This window comes from Chiloscyllium punctatum, chromosome 26 (assembly GCF_047496795.1).
Source record: "Chiloscyllium punctatum isolate Juve2018m chromosome 26, sChiPun1.3, whole genome shotgun sequence".
NCBI classification, from domain to species: domain Eukaryota; kingdom Metazoa; phylum Chordata; class Chondrichthyes; order Orectolobiformes; family Hemiscylliidae; genus Chiloscyllium; species Chiloscyllium punctatum.
The window spans coordinates 42,097,882-42,118,401 of NC_092764.1; the positions used below are offsets into that span (position 1 = coordinate 42,097,882).

The 20,520-nt window shown below is 41.9% G+C and overlaps 1 protein-coding gene across 1 annotated transcript in view; it reads right to left on the reverse strand.

The window, feature by feature from the left end:
* The window catches only part of mylk3 (myosin light chain kinase 3), a 60,647-nt gene that overhangs the window by 18,644 nt on the left and 21,483 nt on the right, over nt 1-20,520 (reverse strand). Inside the window, exons 7-10 of the mRNA XM_072596224.1 lie at nt 17,271-17,380; nt 11,975-12,116; nt 8,562-8,632; nt 5,570-5,698 (exon numbers count right to left, since the gene is read on the reverse strand). Of these exons, the coding sequence (XP_072452325.1) occupies nt 5,570-5,698; nt 8,562-8,632; nt 11,975-12,116; nt 17,271-17,380 (452 nt within the window). The remainder of the gene's footprint in view (nt 1-5,569; nt 5,699-8,561; nt 8,633-11,974; nt 12,117-17,270; nt 17,381-20,520) is intronic.

Consider the following 20,520-nt stretch of genomic DNA (forward strand, 5'->3'; position numbering starts at 1 on the left):
TTGTGGGGATGTTAACAGTGAATCGCTACTGGATATATGCAATGTGGTAATGTCATGATGTCAAACCATCTGCAATATGGGTCTGACACTGGCTGGGTTATTTTACAACTCAATTCTCGGGCCTATGCCATTTTTAAACTGCACAGCTGGTCATGTGTTCTGCTCAGGAGGATTCCTACACAAACATTTTTTGGAGGGATTTGTTTCTTTTTCATTCATAGAATGGGGGTAGCACTGGCTGAGCCACCATTTATTGCCCATATCTAATTGCCCTTGACAAGGTGGTGGTAGGCTACCTTCTTGAACTGCAGGTAAGTACACTCACAGTGTTGTTAGGGAGTTTGTTCCAGGTTTGTGATCCAGCAACAGTGAAGGAAAGGCAATATAATTTGAAGTCACAATGGTATGCAGGTGCTAATGTAACCACGGTTGTGCTGCTGTTGTCCTTCCAGCAGCCACAGATTTGGAAAGTGTTCTTGAAGGAGATGTTGCAATGCATCTTGTAAATTGTACACACTGCAGCCTCTGGTGGTGTAGGGAGTTAATGTTGAAGGTGTTAAATGGGATGCCAATCAAACTGTCTACTTTATCCGAAATGGTGTGAAGGAGTTTGGGTGTTGTTGAAGTTGCACTCGTGCAGGCAAGGGGGTAATATTCCATTACACTCATGACTTGTATCATGTGGTTAGTGGACAGGCTTTGGAGTGTAAGTTGCTCAATGCAGACTTCCAGGCCTCGGAGCTCCTCTTGTAGTCACAGTCCCTATGTGGCTGATCTAATTCAGTTTCTGGTCAATGGCAACCCCCAGCATGTTGATAGTGGAGAATTCAGTAATATCATTGAATGTCAAGAGGCAATGGTTAGATTTTTGTTTGTTGGAAATGGTTATTGCCTGGCACTATGTACCATAATTTTTTTCTTGACCCCCATTAATCCATGCCTGAATGTTGTCTATTTTTTGCTGTATTTGGGCAGGAGACTATTCAATATCTGAAGAGTCACCAATGGTGTTGCACACTCTCGCTTCTAAGTAAATTGGTGATTAATTTATTTTGGCAGTTGGCACAAAACTGTAAGTGTTTGGTTCTTTAAATTATTGCTTTAAATTGCAAACTTGTACAAGATTTATTGTGGCAAATGAACAAGGATTCTTGCTTCATTCAAAGCTCTGGAAATGAGTACAATAGTAATTATTACCTTTATGATTCAGAATAATTTGAAATATGAATGAAAGCCACACAAAGCAGGATGAGCTGCAAGCTGGGCTATGGAGGGGGGAGGTGGGAGGAAGGGAGTGGAGATGTCTGCAGGCAGCTGTAACTACCCAAGGTGTGTGGGGAACAACTTTGCTATCTGAATCTCAGTGTTGAACAATCTGTGAGACATCTGTGCTTCAGTAAGATTCCTTTCTTCTTAAGTACGAATTCTTCACTGAAATCTGCCATAACTACAGAATGGCAAGAATTACATTGCCAGCAGATATAAAGTGAGTGTCGTGTCAACCTGGCTCCTTCTAGGCTGCAGTTTTCTGTCCACTGACACATACAGGAAATCACAGAAACCCACTATTACAGATGCATTTCATTCTCTATCTCTGGATAGAAACCATGGTGTAGGGTGCCATTGATAGCAGACATATTACTTCATAAGGAGAAATCAGCCTATAAAATAACAGAAAGAGATTTTGCTCCCTCAATGTCCAGCTAATGGACTTTTGACAAATGCAGAAATGATTACGGTCTTTCCTTCTGGTCACTGACCATTGCTTGGTCTTCATGCAAAATTTAAAGCACCAAAATATAAATATTTCAAATCAACTTTATACATGAAACCACCCAGTATTCCATACAAAAGTCAACTTATCATGCCTATGTATTCCTTAGTGCCTATATTACACACAGCCTTGCAATATGGCTTGTGGAAGACTGCTGACTTCCAGTGGTGGAGACTGCATGTGACTGGCCTGAGAATGATGTCTAGCAGGTTGAGGCCTATAAAAGCCAACTACAGACTATGTCCCTTCTACCTTGTCTAGGGCTGGCTGGTTGACAGACAACACCAAAAGCCATACCTGTGGACTGTCAATGGTAGAAGGATTTCCTTTTTCCTTTTGCTTTCCTTTTGTTGCTGATAATTGTACTTTTTCCACTCCCACTTCTTTTAGAAAATCGTTTGTTTTTTGTTCCATTCACAGTCCCTTTTGCTTTTGCCCCCTCACCCCTTTTGTCATTTAATTTTTCTTGCCTTCCTTTCCATACTATTCTTTTTGCACTCCCTCTTTTGTATCCCCCCCCTTTCTTTCCCTAACAACCCATTACACCACATGTTTTCCAGTTCTGTTGATAGGCCATGAACCTAAAATTCATATGATGACAAAGCTGATGAGTATTTCTAGCATTTTTCTGGTTTTATTTCTGGTTTTCTGAACTCAGCCTCCAAAGGTGGCAAAAGCAAGATCATTGAATGTTATCAATACAAATGGACCCATGGTTGTTGGGCAGTGAAATCAGTGCAATCAGATGTAGAAGAGAACATGGAGTTTGAAACACAAATAGACCAACCATGATCTTATTGAATGGCAGAGCAAGCTTATGGGGCTAAATGATCTACTTCTGCACCCATTTCTTGTTTTCATGCTTACCCCATTCATAGTAATTTGCATTTTCTACTTTTACTTTAACTTTTCCCTCAGCTGTCCATTTTTTAAAACTTTTTTTATCTTGAAGTACATACAAAGGAATCATGAATTTGAATACTGGCACTCATCAATCTGCATTGGATGCGAGCATCTGCATAATAGAGTGCAAAGGCTTGCTCCCCTTAATATATGGCTGCAGTGAGTCAGAAGCATTCCAATTGCCCTATATCCATCACAGCCAGACATTGTAAGGTAAAGTCACATGAATTGTTATTAGCTAACAAAGCCATTTTAATTGTGCACATGGTATGAAATGACTGAGGAGGGACTGCATTCCTATCTTCATTGTGTGTACTTACTTCAAAGCTTAAGCTACAAGTAACATAGCGAAGATTACAGTGAGGGAGCTTTCACTGATGTAGCACCCATGCTAGGATCACAGGGTTACAGATTTCCTCAGAAACTAGCATAATATGACTATAACCTTGCTATCATCAATTTCTACAGAGATTTACGATAAGAATTATCTACATACATAAAAGTCATAACATGGCATTAATGATGTCGGGTACCTAAACAGCACAGAATCAAAACTGACTTCCATCGCAGTAGCACAGTAAAGTTTCTGCATTCTACTGTATTGTGCAAGGACTGATTACACAAGGACTTATCTGTACAGCACCACTTACTGCTTTTCTAAGTTGTCCTGTCTTAATACTGTATGTGTATTTTCTGTGCAGTGTTTCTACTATTCAGTGTTCCAGTTAACTCTCGTACAAATGAAAAAGTCAAAAGCTTGCATTTTGCAATGAGCAGCAAAGCACAAGCATTCATTGCTGACCTCAAAATAAGTTGCCCACAAAAATCTAGTAATCTCTGTGTGCCATTTTCCTCTCCTGATGACTGTTTAAAGCTGGTGGCAAATCAAGGGACTTTTATGGTGGTGATATCACCAAGGTGACAATATTCCTGATGAAGGGCTTTTGCCCGAAATGTCGATTTCGAAGCTACTTGGATGCTGCCTGAACTGCTGTGCTCTTCCAGCACCACTAATCCAGAATCTGGTTTCCAGCATCTGCAGTCATTGTTTTTACCTCAATTTACACAATACCAAACCAGAACGATGAAAGTACTTATTCCTTAGTTTTTGAGTTAAAATTTTCGGTAGAGAAATTAATTATTATTATTGATTTAAGGTAGATGTTAAAATGAAGGTGGTGGATCAAATGCAATATTTCCCAAGTAATTCCATGGAAAGGATTTTTGCAGTTCTTTGTAAAGATCGCAATAAATAGTAAGGCCCTGGGTGGTGTTTTAGAACAGAGAGATCTGGGATTCAGGTACATAATTCTTAGAAATTTGCATCATAGGTAGACAGGATGGTTAAGAAGATGTTTAGCACGCTTGTCTTCATTGCTCAGATATCTGAGTATAGGAATTGAGGTTGTACAGATGCTGGTGAGGCCCCTTCTGGTGTACTGTGTGTGGTTTTCGTCACTGTTATAGGAAGGATATTATTGAACTAGAGAGGGTTCAGAAAAGATTTATTAGGATGTTGTAGGGAATGCAAGTTTCGGGTCATGAAAATAGGCTGGGACATTTTTCACTGGAGCGTAGAAGGTTGAGAGATGAACTCAATAGAACCTTTTGGCCCATCAGGTCCACACCAACCCTCCAAAGAGTATTCCAGAACACTCCCCGACCCTATCCCTGTAACCATGCATTTTCAATGGCTGATTCACCTAGCCTGCACACACTATGGGTAATTTAGCATGGCTAATCCATCTAACCTGCACATTTTTGGATCATGGGAGGAAACTGAAGACCCAGAGGAAATGCAGGCAGAGAGAAAAGGTGCAAACTCCACACAGACTGTCATTCAAGGTTGGAATTGAACCAGGTTCCCTGGTGCTGTAAGGCATCAGTGCTAATGCTGAGCCACTGTGCTGCCCATATAGAGGTTTATAAAATCATGAGAGGCACAGAGGAGGTGAATGGTGAAGGTCTTTTCTCTAAAGTGGAGGAGTTCAAAACTACAGAGCAAATTTTTAAGGTGAGAAGACAAAGGACAAGAAGGACAGGAGGGGCTAACCTTTTTACACAAAGTGTGGTTAGTGTGTGGAATGAATTGCCAGAGGAAGTGGTTGATGCAGGTACAATTTAAAAGACATTTGGATAAGTAAATGAATAGGAAAGGTTTGGAGGGATATGGGCCAAATGCAGGCAGGCAGGACTGGTTCAGTTTGGAAACATGGTCGGCGTGAACTACTTGGACTGAAACGTCTGTTTCCTGCTGAATTATTCCATGGCTCGATAACAGATTATCTAATTATGCTCATTGTGATCTTCCCCAACATATTGAAGATATTAAATAAGATGAGTAATGGTAAGCAATGTTGCCTCACTCTTCTCAGTGACCTTGTTTAGTAAGCTTGTCTGTCACATGGATTTTAGGACTGATCAAAGAAAGTCTGTTTGCCTCGAATTCCTGACGCTGTTTGTCTTTCAAGGCATTAAAGATAGAGTACGCAGTCATAAGAACATATATGCCCCAATGGGTATTGGTTTAGCTCAGTTGGCTGGATCATTGGTTTATAGAGTAGTGTGAAGCCAACAGTGTGTGGGTTTGACTCCCATCACTGGTTTGAGGTTACCATGAAGGACTCTCCTTCTCAACCTCTTCCCTTGCCTGAGGTCTGGTTGTCCTCAGGTTTAATCCACACCAGTTGCTTCTCTCTAATAAGAGAGCAGACCCTATGGTGTGGGTATGACAATGGTAATACAGCAATGTGTTCCAATAGTCTAGATTTAATTGGCCTGTCTTTACTGTTAAATTAACTGTTGCACCAATTTTAAACAGGATTCACTTCTGAACATATTCTTATAATATATGTGAGATAGCAGATTCTCTGAGAAGTGTTTAATACATACAACATGTAGGCGATGACGCCCACACTCCACATGTCTGTGGGGAATGAAACATAATCATAATTCACCACTTCTGGAGCAAGGAATTCGGGGGTACCAAAATGAACTTTCAGTTTCTCTCTTGGTTTATACCTAAAAACAAAAAAAAATGTTTAAACAAACACTACAAGTCAGATCTTCTTCACGTATTTGAGTAATTTCTCATATTCTACTTTTGCATAAGGAGCACAATGTTGTGGTGATGGAATATATTTTAGGAAAACAGAAAAGCCTTAAGTCTGCATTATACTGACATAGTTAAAAATCACACAACACCAGGTTATAGTCCAGCAGGTTTAATTGGAAGCACTAGCTTTCGGAGCGCCGCTCCTTCATCAGGTGGTTGTGATCAGCCACAACCACCTGATGAAGGAGCGTCACTCTGAAAGCTAGTGCGCTTCCAATTAAACCTGTTGGACTATAACCTGGTGTTGTGTGATTTTTAACTTTGTACACCCCAGTCCAACACTGGCATCTCCAAATCATTATACTTACATGATTGTGTCCAGGCTGTTTCCTCAACTCCCCCTGGATCATATTCTGAACTCTGCCTAACTATAACCGATTAAAGTCATTCAAGGCTGGTAAAATTAAAGAGCAAGTATTGCTAGAACATCTCACAGATTGACATTGAAAGAGGCCTTAACATAACTTCCATTGATTTGGCTGGAGAAGAGTGAGTCACTCAAGGAAGTAAACCCATTACAAATTAGGTCTTTTTTGCTCTTTAATTGAATTTGTAATTCTAATAATCAAAAAGACATTTATAACTGAAACAAGTTTTGTTAATCAAGCCACTGCCATGAATATATTTGCCAAAGTTTTTACTTTGTCTGTCACAGATATTGAACTAGTAACACTGCCTGTTACTTAACCATTTGTTCTATCCTTTCAAACAAAACAATACCCATAACAGCTGACATTGCATTTAAGTTTCAGCTCCTTATTACTAAATAATGATAATGAGATTTAAAGGGGTAGAACCCTCATGGTAGACTGTTGGAATATATTTGTTCTGGTTTGAGAAGGTCAAAAAAAACCAATGGATCATCGATATCGCAGCTACTTCATTGCTGTGTGTTTACTTGATCTGTATCTTTAACATTATGGTATGGAAGAAAACACCTAAAATTTGATGAACTTTTTTTTCATAAAGGTAAAGGTAGAAAGGACTTGACATTTATGGCCCCCTTATATTCCTAAATCATGATATTGGAAACTGTGTAATTTGAAGATGTTTCTATTTTGCTAAATCATCCCTTTTTGGTGTGGAACAGATTTGTATCAGCATAATAATCCAAAATTACAATTATGACATAACCATCATGCTTGTGTGAATTGTAATAGAGACTGTCAGAGATGATCTGTATCAATAACAAAAGTATTTTTACAAGAGGTCCACTTGTCCACAATCAGTGCAAAAGTGGTTATCCTGAAGTGAAACTGTGCTCATGAAAGTTGTTTATATTTAACTATCATTGGAGGTTCAATTGAAGCAGAAAGTGAAAATTTGCGTCCAGATCTTCGAGTATCCTTTGAACGTCTATCACCCCTATCCCCTAGACCAAGCTGACAGGTCCCATTTCACCCTGCTCTCCCTAACCTTCCCCCAAACACCACACTTCTTCCTGACATATTGACTCTCATCTGACCAATCAGATTAGCCCATACACTCAACACCCTCCAATTTACTCCACAATCTGACCCACCACACCCACTGCCATCTTCATCCACTTAATTTACCCACTTACATTCAGCTGTTCACCTATCCCCTTATCTATTCACTCTTATATTCTACTCACAAACATGATGGAAAGGTGTTAAAATGTCCCCAAGTTTTGAAGTATACAGTATATATAATAGTTATTGCCTTAAGCACTGGGTGAAGCTTGTCTTCTGCTGCTAATCCAGCACCACCAGGAACGTGCTCAAAGAAAAACTGATCCACCATTTCTGTAAAAGCTAGATTGAAGGACCAGGCCTGAAATGTCGAGCTTCACTGGAGCACAGAAAAGTAGGAGCAGAGCTATAAACTGATACTAACTGCTGGAAGATTTGGGCTGTAATTGCAGCAGATCATCACTGCATCCAATCTAATACATTAGACATTGCACAGAAAATGTAATTTCACATCCCCCTTCCTCCATGACTATTCAACTGATACTTTTGAAATTGTGGGCAGACTTTTGAATGCAGGAGCATTATAGTCTTCCCGATTCTGTCTTCAGTCATATATCTGCACTTCCCAGCATTAGTCACTAGATGGCAAGCATAACAAGGAACTCTGCCTGATTTTTTTCTCTTTTGCTTAGATGCTCTGATACCAATTTTAACAATTTACTTTTTAACCTTTATTCAATGTGAAGCAAGGCTCAAATGTGAGGCCATCTCAATCAGAAAACCTCTGTCCTAGACTGGGTGGTGTTCACACAAACTGAATGATGAGCATTTAGGTGTTTAATCTATAATATTTTAGTTTTGAAGAACCAATTTTCACATTATGCCTATGATTTATAGGTTATTTAGATAATCAAATAACATAGAGTCCCTACAGTGTTGAAACAGGCCAACTGGCCCAACAAGTCCACACCAACCATCTGAAGAGTATACCTACCAGACCCATTCCCCTACCCTATTACTCTACATTTCCCATAACTAGTGCGCTTAATCTACACATTCATGAACACCAGGGGCAATTTAGCACCTCGAATCCCTCAATTAGATTCCAGTCTGTAACTCACTCCCGGGAATCTGTTGTTCTGTATGTAACACACCCTGAACCCCTCATTTAGATTCCATTCTGCAACTCACTCCGGAGGATCTGTTATTCCTATATAAACCACCTGCAAACCCTCGATTAGCTTCCAGTCTATTTATGGGTTAACATTGCCAAATAGATTCCTTGCACTGTAGAATATTTGAATCAAACAATTTATAATTACACTATAGTTCTTACCTTCTAGCCAGACCAAAATCAATAATTTTGATTTGATTTCCTGTGTTGTTTACACACAAAATGTTTTCTGGCTGTGGGAGACAAGGAAGACATTTGAATGAAATCACAGATCCTGGCGCATGCAGAAGTTTCAAATTGGTTGAGGCATCACATGACAATTCAAACACCAGTACTTTCCAACAACCACCCATTACACAAAAAAACTTACTTGCGTCTTTATTTGTGATGCAATTTTCCATCCCAATTACTCAGGCAAGAGGCTAAATGCTAACTTCTAAGCTTCTATCACTCCATAGCTGATTGGATCCAAGAGTCCTAAGATGACCTAAATGTCAATTTTCCCTGTATCAATCTGTGTATTGACCACATGGACCCATGTGGGATTCAAGGTCTTGCCATACGATAATTGTGTGAAGCTTTTCATTATCATTCGGTGGAATTATCTCTGCAGTATTATCAGGTAAACTGACTTGATTTTAAGTAAGTTTACATCATTTTACGCAGTCAAACCTTTTAAGTTAATAAAATTGCTCCTGAATTAAGTCATTACAAGTATTACATCCTGTTCAATAATGGGTGCAAGGATAAGCCCAGCAACTCCGGACTAGCTAGTATTACAGTGGTAGGAAAGTTTTGAGGAAAAATAATTTGGAACAATATCTGCAGTCCTTTTGATAAATGCTAATCCTGGAAAAACAGTGTGAATTTGTCAGGAGTTTAAAATGCTTGAGGTTTTTGACAAGGTAATAAGGGAAGAATTTTTCATCTAGTTCCCATTTACTGCAATGTTGTCAGAACTGCTTAATGCCAAAATCAGTCAAATGCTGTCTTGTTGTCAAAGACAATCACTCTCACCTCCTCTCTTGAGTTCATCTCTTTCAGTCATAATTATTTCAAGACTTTAATGAGTTCAGAAACCAAGTGGCTCTGTCAGAACCAAAACTGAGTGTCAACAAGCAGATTATGTTGTGACATCAACCATGTTCGTAGCAAATGTCAGAGCAGGCTCATCGGGCTGAATTGCCTAATCCTCTTAATTTTTATGTTCGTATGCAAGCTCCCCCTGATAGCACTGCTGACAACACTTCCATCACTTTATTAATGGTTCAGAGAAGGCTGATGGGACAATAATTGGATTTCGGTTACATCTGTGAACATGATATAACTGCAATTTTCTACACTACCAAGTAGATGTCAGTAGTGTTGCTGTACAGTGTAAGTTGGGCTAGTGGCAAGGCTAGTTCTGGAGCACAAGTCTTCACATTGGCGTTATCAGGGCCCAGAACCATTGCAGTATCCAGCACCTCAGCCTCTTCTTGATTTTGTTTTATTATTTCATTGGATGTGGAGTCACTGGTTGGGCCAGCATTTACTGCCCATCCCTAATTGACGTTGAGAACGCAATGATGAGCTACCTTCTTCAACTGCTGCAGTCTACCTGGTTGGATAAACCCACAGTGCTATTGAGAAGGGAGTTCCAGGATTTGACCCAACGAAGGAATGGCAATATATTTCCAAGTCAGGATGGTAAGTGGATTGGAGGCAAACTTGCAGATGGCTGTGTTTCCATGTTCCCTTGTCCTTACAATGTTTATGGGTTCTGGAGGTGCTCCTTTCAGCTTTGGTGAATTTTTGCAGTGCACCTTGTAGATGGTGCACACTGCTGCTACGGAGCATGGAGGGAGCGGATGTTTGTGGAGGTGGTGCCAATGGAGCAGGTTGTTTTGTCCTGGATGCTGTCCTTGAGTGTTGTTGGAGCTGCACGTATCCAGGCAAGTGGGAATAGTCCATCACACTCCTGACTTGTGCCTTGTAGATGGTGGACAGGATTTGTTGAGCTACTTGCTGTGGGATTTGTAACGTCAGACCTGCTCTTGTAGCCACACTATTCATATGGTGAGTCCAGTTCAATTTCTGGACAATGGTAACATCCAGAATGTTGATCTTTGAGGATTCAGTAATGTAATGACATTGAACGTCAAGGAACAAAGGTTAGATTCTCTCTTGTTGAAGATGGTCATTGCCTGATGCTTGTGTGATGCAAATGTTAATTTCTGTATTACTCGGAGTGATCTTGATGGGCTGAAGATTGACACCTCTGATGATAAATACCTCAGGAGGACGATGAAAGTATCATACACTTGATAGTTCTGGTTGAAGATGGTTGCAAATGTTTCAGCTTTGCCTTTTGCGCACATATGCTGTGCTCTACATCATTGAGGGTGGGGATATTTGTGGAACCTTCTCCCCTTGTTAGTTATTTCATTGCCCACCACCATTCTCAACTGGATTTGGTGGGATTGTGGAGCATTGATCTGACCCATTGCTGTTGAATTGTTTAGCTCTAGCATGTGCTGCTTGTGCTGTTTGGTATGCATATGGTCCTGTGTTGTAGCTTTACCAGGTTAGCACCTCATTTTTAGGTATGCCTGATGCTGCTCATGGCATGCGGTCCTGCACTCTTCATTGAACCAGGGTTGATTCCTTGGCTGAATGATAATGGGAGAGTAGGGCATATGCCGGGGTCATGAGATTGCAGATTACTGGTAAAGATGATTCTGCTACTGCTAACTATCCACAGGATATGTTTAGTGTCGAATTACTAAAACTGATCTCGATTTATCCTATTTACGATGATGGTAGTGGAACATAACACAACGTAAGTTATAGCTCAGTGTGAAGATGTGATTTTGACTTCACAAGGTCCATATACTAGTCGCTCTTACCTACACGGTCATGGGCAGATGCACCTGCAGAGCTAGATTGGTGATGATGAGGTCAAATAGGTTTTTCCTTCTTTGTTCGTTCTCTCACCATTTAATGCAGACCCAAACAAGGCTTTAGGATGTGGTCAGTTCAGTCAGCACTGGGATCCCAAGTCACTCCTGGGTGAAGGCCGTTGACATCCCCACCCAGAGTACATTCTGTGCCCTTACAGCCCTCAGTGCTTCTGTTAACTGATGTTCGACGTGGAGGCGAACTAATTCATCAGCTGAGGGAGGGCAGTCAGTGGTAATTTGTAAAAAATTCCTTGGCCATGTTTAACCATGCATCATAAGACTTCCATGGGGTCTGGAGTAAATGTTGAGCACCATGCATCCACTTATGCACCACAATGTTGCAACATCTGCTGTGCTGTCAGACAGACCCATGGAGGTGGGGAAGTAGAACTTGGAGTGTTTTTTCTTACAGAGAGCCAGTACAAATCTGACAGGCCAAATGGCCACCTTCTATTCTGCAGTCATTCTATGCTTCCATACCACTAACCAATTTACAGCAGCAAGATTGATAGTTAAAAGTAAAATTCAAGTTCACCAATCACATTTTTACATATAAACAAAAAAATCGTTAAATAAATAATCATTTAGTTGTGGTTTTAGAAATGGAGGCGGGTCTGTGGGTATTAAACATACCTTAAGATCCAAGTGAAGGACATATTGTTGATGTAAATATTGAACACCTTCACAGATTTGCTTCACAAAGATGATTGTATCCAGTTCTGTCAGATTATAGTTTTCATCAATAATTCGGTCAAACAACTCTCCACCTCCAACACTGCAATTAACACAATCTTATGAAGTAATTTAATCATGCATCTCAATTACTTCTTGAATTACATAAACAGATATTTTAAATAGTCTCAGGAGATTTGTTCCAAATGTTTGCTTTTTAAGAGCTTGGCAGTATATGGAAGAAAGTTATTGATATTCCCTCTCTCCCTCGCATATATTTCCTCTGACAACTTATTCCTCATTTGGTACTGTGGGAACTGTAACATGCAGCTAAAAGGAAAAATAGGGACTTGATTTCATATCTCATTGAAAATTCTGACTTTGCTCAGTGCCACAATCACTCAGTTCTGTAAGCAAAAACCAGTTTAAACTTTCTGTTCAAATCTCTAGATTGAGATTTGCATCTGTGCGCTTAAACTGTGCTGAGGCTGACTTGACTGTAGACATATCTGAAGTATATCTGACTGTTTTGATTTTATTTCGGATGTTATATTAGTCATTATGGAGGTAGTTGCTGAGCTTTCCAATTAGTTCTGACATTTTTTCATTGACAGAGCTATTTAGCAATTTGTTGGGTGATTTGACAGTGACCCAATCCAAGAAGACTCTGTGCTACAGCGGGCGCACAGAGAGGGGAGCCGGAAGGTAACCGGAGACCAGTTTAAATTAACGTTTTTCTTTTCACAGTCTGTGTTTTTTTTCAACTAGGAGCGGGAACCCGGAAATCGTCAACAGAGGCTTCTGGGAAGGTAAGAAGTTTGAGTGGAGAAGGAACCCAAGACACTACACGTGTAGTGTCTCCCACCCACCCTCCTCCTCTAACCTAAAAAAAGGGACTCAGTCGGCTGAACAGATAAGCTACTTAGTGTTCTTGTTTTGGAGACTAAGTGTTGAGTTATGGCAGCGCAGGCAGTGGAATGTTCCTCCTACAGGATGTTTGAGGTAGGGGTGACCACCAATGCTCCTGCCGACTTCACCTGCAGGAAGTGCAGCCAGCTCCACCTCCTCACAGACCGCGTTAGGGAACTGGAGCTGGAGTTGGATGAACTGAGATTATTCGAGGGGCTGAGAGGGTGATAGATAGAAGCTACAGGGACATAGTTACGCCAGAGAACAGAGGTAGCTGGGTAACAGTTGAAGGTGGGAAGGGGAGGAAGCAGGCAGTGCAGGGATCCCCTGTGGTCGTTCCCCTCAACAATAAGTATACCGCTTTGGATACTGTTGGGGGGGACGGCCTAGCATGGGTAAGCTGCAGTGACCGGGTCTCTGGCATGAGGTCCAGCTCTGAGGCCGAGAAGGGAAAGGGGGAGAGGAGGAGAGCGCTAGTTATAGGAGACTCTATAGTTAGAGGGACAGACAGGCGATTCTGTGGACATAGGCGAGACTCTCGGATGGTTTGTTGCCTCCTGGGTGCCAGGGTCCGAGACATCTCGGACTGTGTCTTCAGAATCCTTAAGTGGGAGGGTGTGCAGCCAGAAGTCGTGGTGCACATTGGCACCAATGACATAGGTAGGAAGAGGGGTGGGGAGGTCATTCAGGAGCTCAGGGAGTTAGGCTGGAAGCTAAAAGCTAGGACAGACAGAGTTGTAATTTCTGGGTTGTTGCCGGTGCCACGTGACAGTGAGGCAAGGAATTGTGAGAGAGTGCAGTTGAACACGTGGCTGCAAGGATGGTGTAGGAGGGAGGGCTTCAGGTATTTGGATAATTGGACTGCATTCTGGGGAAGGTGAAACCTGTACAAGCAGGACGGGTTGCACCTGAACCAGAAGGGCACCAATATCCTGCGAGGTAGGTTTGCTAGCACTCTTCGGGGGGGGGGGTTAAACAAATTTGGCAGGGGGATGGGATCTGGACTTGTAGTCCAGCAAGTAGGTGAGCTGTTTTTCAGGATGTCCAAGAATGTAGGGAGGCTGTGGAGAAGGTAGCACTGACAGGGAATACGTGCGGACACAGAGATGGGCTCAAGTGTGTATACTTCAACGCAAGGAATATCAGAAATAAGGTGGGTGAACTTAAGGCGTGGATCGGTACTTGGCACTACGATGTTGTGGCCATCACGGAAACGTGGATAGAAGAGGGACAGGAATGGTTGTTGGAGGTTCCTGGTTACAGATGTTTCAGTAAGATTAGGGGGGGGTGGTAAAAAAGGAGGAGGGGTGGCGTTGCTAATTAGAAATGGTATAATTAGAAAGGCAGTTCGAGGGGGATCTGCCTTTGGAGGTAGTATGGGCTGAAGTCAGAAATAGGAAAGGAGCAGTCACCTTGTTGGGTGTTTACTATAGGTCCCCCAAGAGCAGCAGAGATATGGAGAAACAGATTGGGAAACAGATTTTGGAAAGGTGCAGAAGCCACAGGATAGTAGTCATGGGCGACTTCAACTTCCCAAATATTGATTGGAAGCTCTTTAGATCAAATGGATTGGACGGGGCGGTGTTTGTGCAGTGTGTCCAGGAAGCTTTTCTAACTCAGTATGTAGATTGTCCAACCAGAGGGGAGGCCATATTGGATTTGGTACTTGGTAATGAACCAGGACAAGTGATGGGGTTGTTAGTGGGTGAGCATTTTGGTAATGATGATCACAATTCTGTGACTTTCACCTTGGTTATGGAGAGAGATAGGTGCGTGCAACAGGGCAGGTTTTACAATTGGGAGAAGGGTAAATACGATGCTGCAAGACAGGATCTGAGGAGCATAAATTGGGAGCACAGGCTGTCAGGGAAGGATGTCGTTAGAATGCGGAACTTTTTCAAGGAACAGATACGACGTGTCCTTGATATGTATGTACCTGTCAGGGAGGAAAGAGATGGTCGTGTGAGGGAACCTTGGTTGACGAGGGAGGTTGAATGTCTTGTAAGGAGGAAGAAGGAGGCTTACATAAGGTTGAGGAAACAAGGTTCAGACAGAGCGTTGGAGGGATACAGGATAGCCAGGAGGGAGCTGAAGAAAGGGATTAGGAGAGCTAAGAGAGGGCATAAAAAATCTTTGGCGGGTAGGATCAAGGATAACCCCAAGGCCTTTTAAGTGTATGTGAGAAACATGAGAATAATGAGAACGAGGGTAGGTCTGATCAAGGACAGTAGTGGGAGACCGTGTATTGAGTCGGAAGAGATAGGAGAGGTCTTGAATGAGTACTTTTCTTCAGTATTTACAAATGAGAGGGACCATATTGTTGAAGAGGAGAGTATGAAACGGACTGGTAAGCTAGAGGAGATACTTGTTAGGAAGGAAGATGTGTTGGGCATTTTGAAAAACTTGAGGATAGACAAGTCCCCCGGGCCTGACGGGATATATCCTAGGATTATGCGGGAAGCAAGAGAGGAAATTGCAGAACCGTTGGCAATGATCTTTTCATCGTCACTGTCAATGGGGGTGGTGCCAGGGGAGTGGAGAGTGGCGAATGTTGTGCCCCTGTTCAAAAAAGGGAATAGGGATAACCCCGGGAATTACAGGCCAGTTAGTCTTACTTCGGTGGTAGGCAAAGTAATGGAAAGGGTACTGAGGGATAGGATTTATGAGTATCTGGAAAGACACTGCTTGATTAGGGACAGCCAGCACGGATTTGTGAGGGGTAGGTCTTGCCTTACAAGTCTTATTGAATTCTTTAAGGAGGTGACCAAGCATGTGGATGAGGGTAGAGCAGTGGATGTCGTATACATGGATTTTAGTAAGGCATTTGATAAGGTTCCCCATGGTAGGCTTATGCGGAAAGACAGGAGGCATGGGATAGTGGATAGTTTGGCCAGTTGGATAGAGAACTGGCTAACCGGTCAAAGTCAGAGAGTGGTGGTAGATGATAAATATTCAGCCTGGAGCCCAGTTACAAGTGGAGTTCCACAGGGATCAGTTCTGGGTCCTCTGCTGTTTGTAATTTTTATTAATGACTTGGAAGAGGGAGTCGAAGGGTGGGTCAGTAAATTTGCAGACGATATGAAGATTGGTGGAGTTGTGGATAGTGAGGACGGCTGTTGTCAGCTGAAAAGGGACTTAAATATGATGCAGAGCTGGGCTGAGGAGTGGCAGATGGAGTTCAACCCTGTCAAGTGTGAGGTTGTCCATTTTGGAAGGGCAAATAAGAATGCGGAATACAGGGTTAACGGTAGGGTTCTTAGTAAGGTGGAGGAGCAGAGGGATCTTGGGGTCTATGTTCATAGATCTTTGAAAGTTGCCACTCAGGTGGATAGAGCTTGTAAGAAGGCCTATGGTGTATTAGCGTTCATTAGCAGAAGGATTGAATTCAAGAGTCATGAGGTGATGTTGCAGCTGTATAGGACCTTGGTAAGGCCACATTTGGAGTACTGTGTGCAGTTCTGGGGGCCTCGCTTTAGGAAAGATGTGGAAGCTTTGGAGAGGGTGCAGAGGAGATTTACCAGGATGTTGCCTGGAATGGAGAATAGGTCGCACGAGGATAGGTTGAGAGTGTTAGGCCTTTTCTCATTGGAACGGCGAAGGATGAGGGGTGACTTGATAGAGGTTTATAAGATGATCAGGGGAATAGATAGACAAGACAGTCAGAAACTTTTTGCCCCGGGTACAACAGAGTGTTACAAGGGGACATAAATTTAAGGTGAAGGATGGAAGGTATAAGGGGGATGTCAGGGGTAGGCTCTTTACCCAGAGAGTGGTGGGGGCATGGAATGCGCTGCCTGTGGGAGTGGCAGAGTCAGAATCATTGGTGACCTTTAAGTGGCAATTGGATAGGTACATGGATAGGTGCTTAAGCTAGGACAAATGTTCGGCACAACATCGTGGGCCAAAGGGCCTGTTCTGTGCTGTATTGTTCTATGTTCTATGTTCTATGTAACCTTGTTTCCAGTGAGGTAATGTGTAGGACCAGCAGCTTGTGGATTTCAGGCAGTAAGATGTTGGTTTTGAAGAAGAAGTTATGGAGTTTAATTCTGAATTCCTGGAATGTTGTGATAGTTCCACAGCCCCAACACCACTCAGAATCAAAGGCCTGAATTTATAAACTGTCCTATTAATAATAGCTGTGTCAGCTGCTAAGCTGTACTTGATACAATATTTTTGGTTGTGTACACATGATACTGCAGGTCATGTGTTAGTGTTACAAATAATAAAGGAGCATTGAGTTTTTAAATCTAGGGTCAAGATCCAAATGCCCTCAAAGTGTCATTCTCAGAGTCTCAGAATGTTCAAGATGTTTCCATTTATATTATACGAAACTATCAAAACAACTTACTATTCCATAATGAGGGTAACATTGTTCTTGGCTTCAAATGCATCATAAAGTTGGATCAGGTTGACATGACTCAACTGATTCATGACAGTGATTTCATTTTTCACTTCCTCCTAAATTAAAACAGAAATCAAATAGCAAGCTTCTAGGAACTGATTAACTGTAACTCAGGAAATAAGTTTGAATATTCTACTTAAAAATCGGGAATATGCACTTTAACGTTTACTTTCCCCACTTACCTTCCCTTACCTCCCAAAGGCATTGATTCGTGTTGAGGTCAGTCACTTTCCAATGCTTGACTTTGTGTGCCAATGTGTAAAGAGGAGAAATACATAATAATGAGGACTGCAGACTTACCCAATTCTTTCTTCCAGTGCAGAGGAACTGTACCATTCACAGTGCCCCTACTGTTGTCTCAATTAAATCAACTCAACTGATTCAGCTTAAACCCAAAATCTATGCCTAGGGCATTCGTATTATTTTATTGCACCCTAGATAGAGCACTAGCTGATCAAGAAGCTTTTTCTTTCAATATTTGAAAAATGTATTAGTTTTGTCAACACTCAAATCAAATTACCTAAATGATTTGTGTAGCATGAAATAGAGACATATAAATTGGCAATTGCCCAGAGTTAACATGTTATCTGTAGTGAGGTGTGTGATCTCAGCCTGGGTACAGTGATATCACTAATATTGATCCCTAGGTTAGGAGAATGTGGAAAAAGATTATGCGGGGATGTGAAATTACCTCAATCAGTCAATCTGCTGACACTTGTTCACTTATATCACAATGTTATGTAAAATAATGAAGGGCTAGCAGACTCTTCATTCCTGATGAAGGGCTTATGCTCAAAACATTCATTCTTTTGCTCCTGACCGGCTGTGCTTTTCCAGCACCACACTCTCAACTCTGTGAATGGTATATTATTTCCAAAAAAGAAGGAAAAAAGGATTGAGATGCACTTAAAAAGGAAATCATTCCCGGCAAGATGCGAGGCACAACACTACCTCTTCCTCCTCAGGCAGTTCAGGAAATTTGGCATGTCCATGAGGAGCCTCACCAACTTCGACTGATGAACAATTGAAAGCATAATGTCCAAATGCATAATGGCCTGGTATGGCAACTGCTCTGTCCAGGATTGTAGGAAACTACAGAGGGTAGTGCACACAGCCTAGGCCATCACAAGAGCCACCTTCCATCCGTGGACTCCAATTACACAACTTACTGCCGCAGAAAGGTTGCCTATATCATCAAAGAACCTTTACACCCTGGTCATTATCTCCTCCAACCTCTTCCATCAAGCCAAAGATACAGAAGCTTGAACACACTCACCAGTAGGTTCAGGGACAGGCTCTTCCCAACTGTTATTATACTATTGAATGGAATTTCTAGCCTCAAATAATGCTGATCTTGCTAATGTTGATCTCTCTTGTGTGCCCTGTGCACTGTTACCTGTATGCTTCTGTCTAAATCTTTTGTTCTGTACATCCTTGCTTTCTATGATCTGCCTGTAATGCTCGTAAACAAAGCTTTTCACTGAACTTTGGAACATGTTACAATAAAGAAGTCAATCAATTTGAAGTTCTTTCACCATTAACAGAATTTATACAGACCAATAGAGTGCACTTCCATTTGAAACTGCTGAAGTGCCAGCAGTTATCATTCACAATTCGAAGCAAAATTTTGCGGGACATGACTATAAAGTGGCATTCATGTCTTTAAATCCAACATTTATGACAGATGCATGGATTTACCCTTCATATGCCAATTTGTTTATATCAGCCATATCATCAGCAGAGAGTAGGTAGTTTACCAAATAAACAGAAAATGATCAGAAGAATCCAAACTTATCCTTTTGATGCATTTAGTCACAACCAAACACAAATTGTAGTCATTAATGTATGGGATTTAAATATGTGTGCCATCTCTGCAAGATACACCAGATGTAAACTTAATAATAACCAAAATAATTATTAAAAATGGGCATTAACATGGGTAGAAATGGAATTTTCCAAAAGGACCACTAATAGGCCAATTAGCCTAACCTCGGTTGTTAGTAAAATTCTAGAATCCATCGTTAAGGATTAGGTTTCTAAATTCTTGGAAGAGCAGGGTCAGATTAGAACAAGTCAACATGGATTTAGTAAGCGGAGGTCGTGCCTGACAAACCTGTTAGAATTCTTTGAAGAGGTGACAAGTAGGTTAGACCAGGGAAACCCAGTGGATGTGGTCGATCTAGACTTCCAAAAGGCCTTTGATAAGATGCCACACGGAAGGCTGCTGAGTAAGGTGAGGGCCCATGGTGTTTGAGGTGAGCTACTGGCATGGATTGAGGATTGGCTGTCTGACAGTAGGCAGAGAGTTGGGATAAAAGGTTCTTTTTTGGAATGGCAGCTGGTGACAAGCGGTGTCCCACATGATTCAGTGTTGGGGCCGCAGCTGTTCACGTTATATATTAATGATCTGGATGAAGGGACTGGGGGAATTCTAGCGAAGTTTGCCGATGATACGAAGTTAGGTGGACAGGCAGGTAGTACTGACGAAGGAGGGAGGCTGCAGAAGGATCTAGACAGTTTGGGAGAGTGGTCCAGGAAATGGCTGATGGAATTCAACGTGAGCAAATGTGAGGTCTTGCACTTTGGAAAAAAGAATACAAACATGGACTACTTTCTAAACGGTGAGAAAATTCATAAAGCCAAAGTACAAAGGGATCTGGGAGTGCTAGTCGAGGATTCTCTAAAGGTAAACATGCAGGTTGAATCCGTGATTAAGAAAGCGAATGCAATGTTGTCAAGAGGGTTGGAATATGAAAGCACAGTTGTGCTACTGAGACTTTATAAAGCTCTGGTTAGGCCCCATTTGGAGTACTGTGTCCAGTTTTGGGCCCCACACCTCACGAAGGTCATACTAGCACTGGAGCGTGTCCAGCGGAGATTCACACGGATGATCCCTGGAATGGCAGGTCTAACATACGAGGAACAGCTGAGGATCCTGAGTTTGTATTGATTGGAGTTTAGAAGGTTAAGGGGAAATCTAATAGAAACTTACAAGATAATACATGGCTTGGAAAGGGTGGACGCTAGGAAATTGTTTCAGTTAAGTGAGGAGATTAGTACCCATGGGCACAGCCTTAGAATTAGAGGGGGTCAATTCAGAACAGAAATGCAGAGACACTTCTTCAGCCAGAGAGTGGTGGACCTGTGGAATTCATTGCCGCGGAGTGCAGTGGAGGCCGATATACTAAATGGCTTC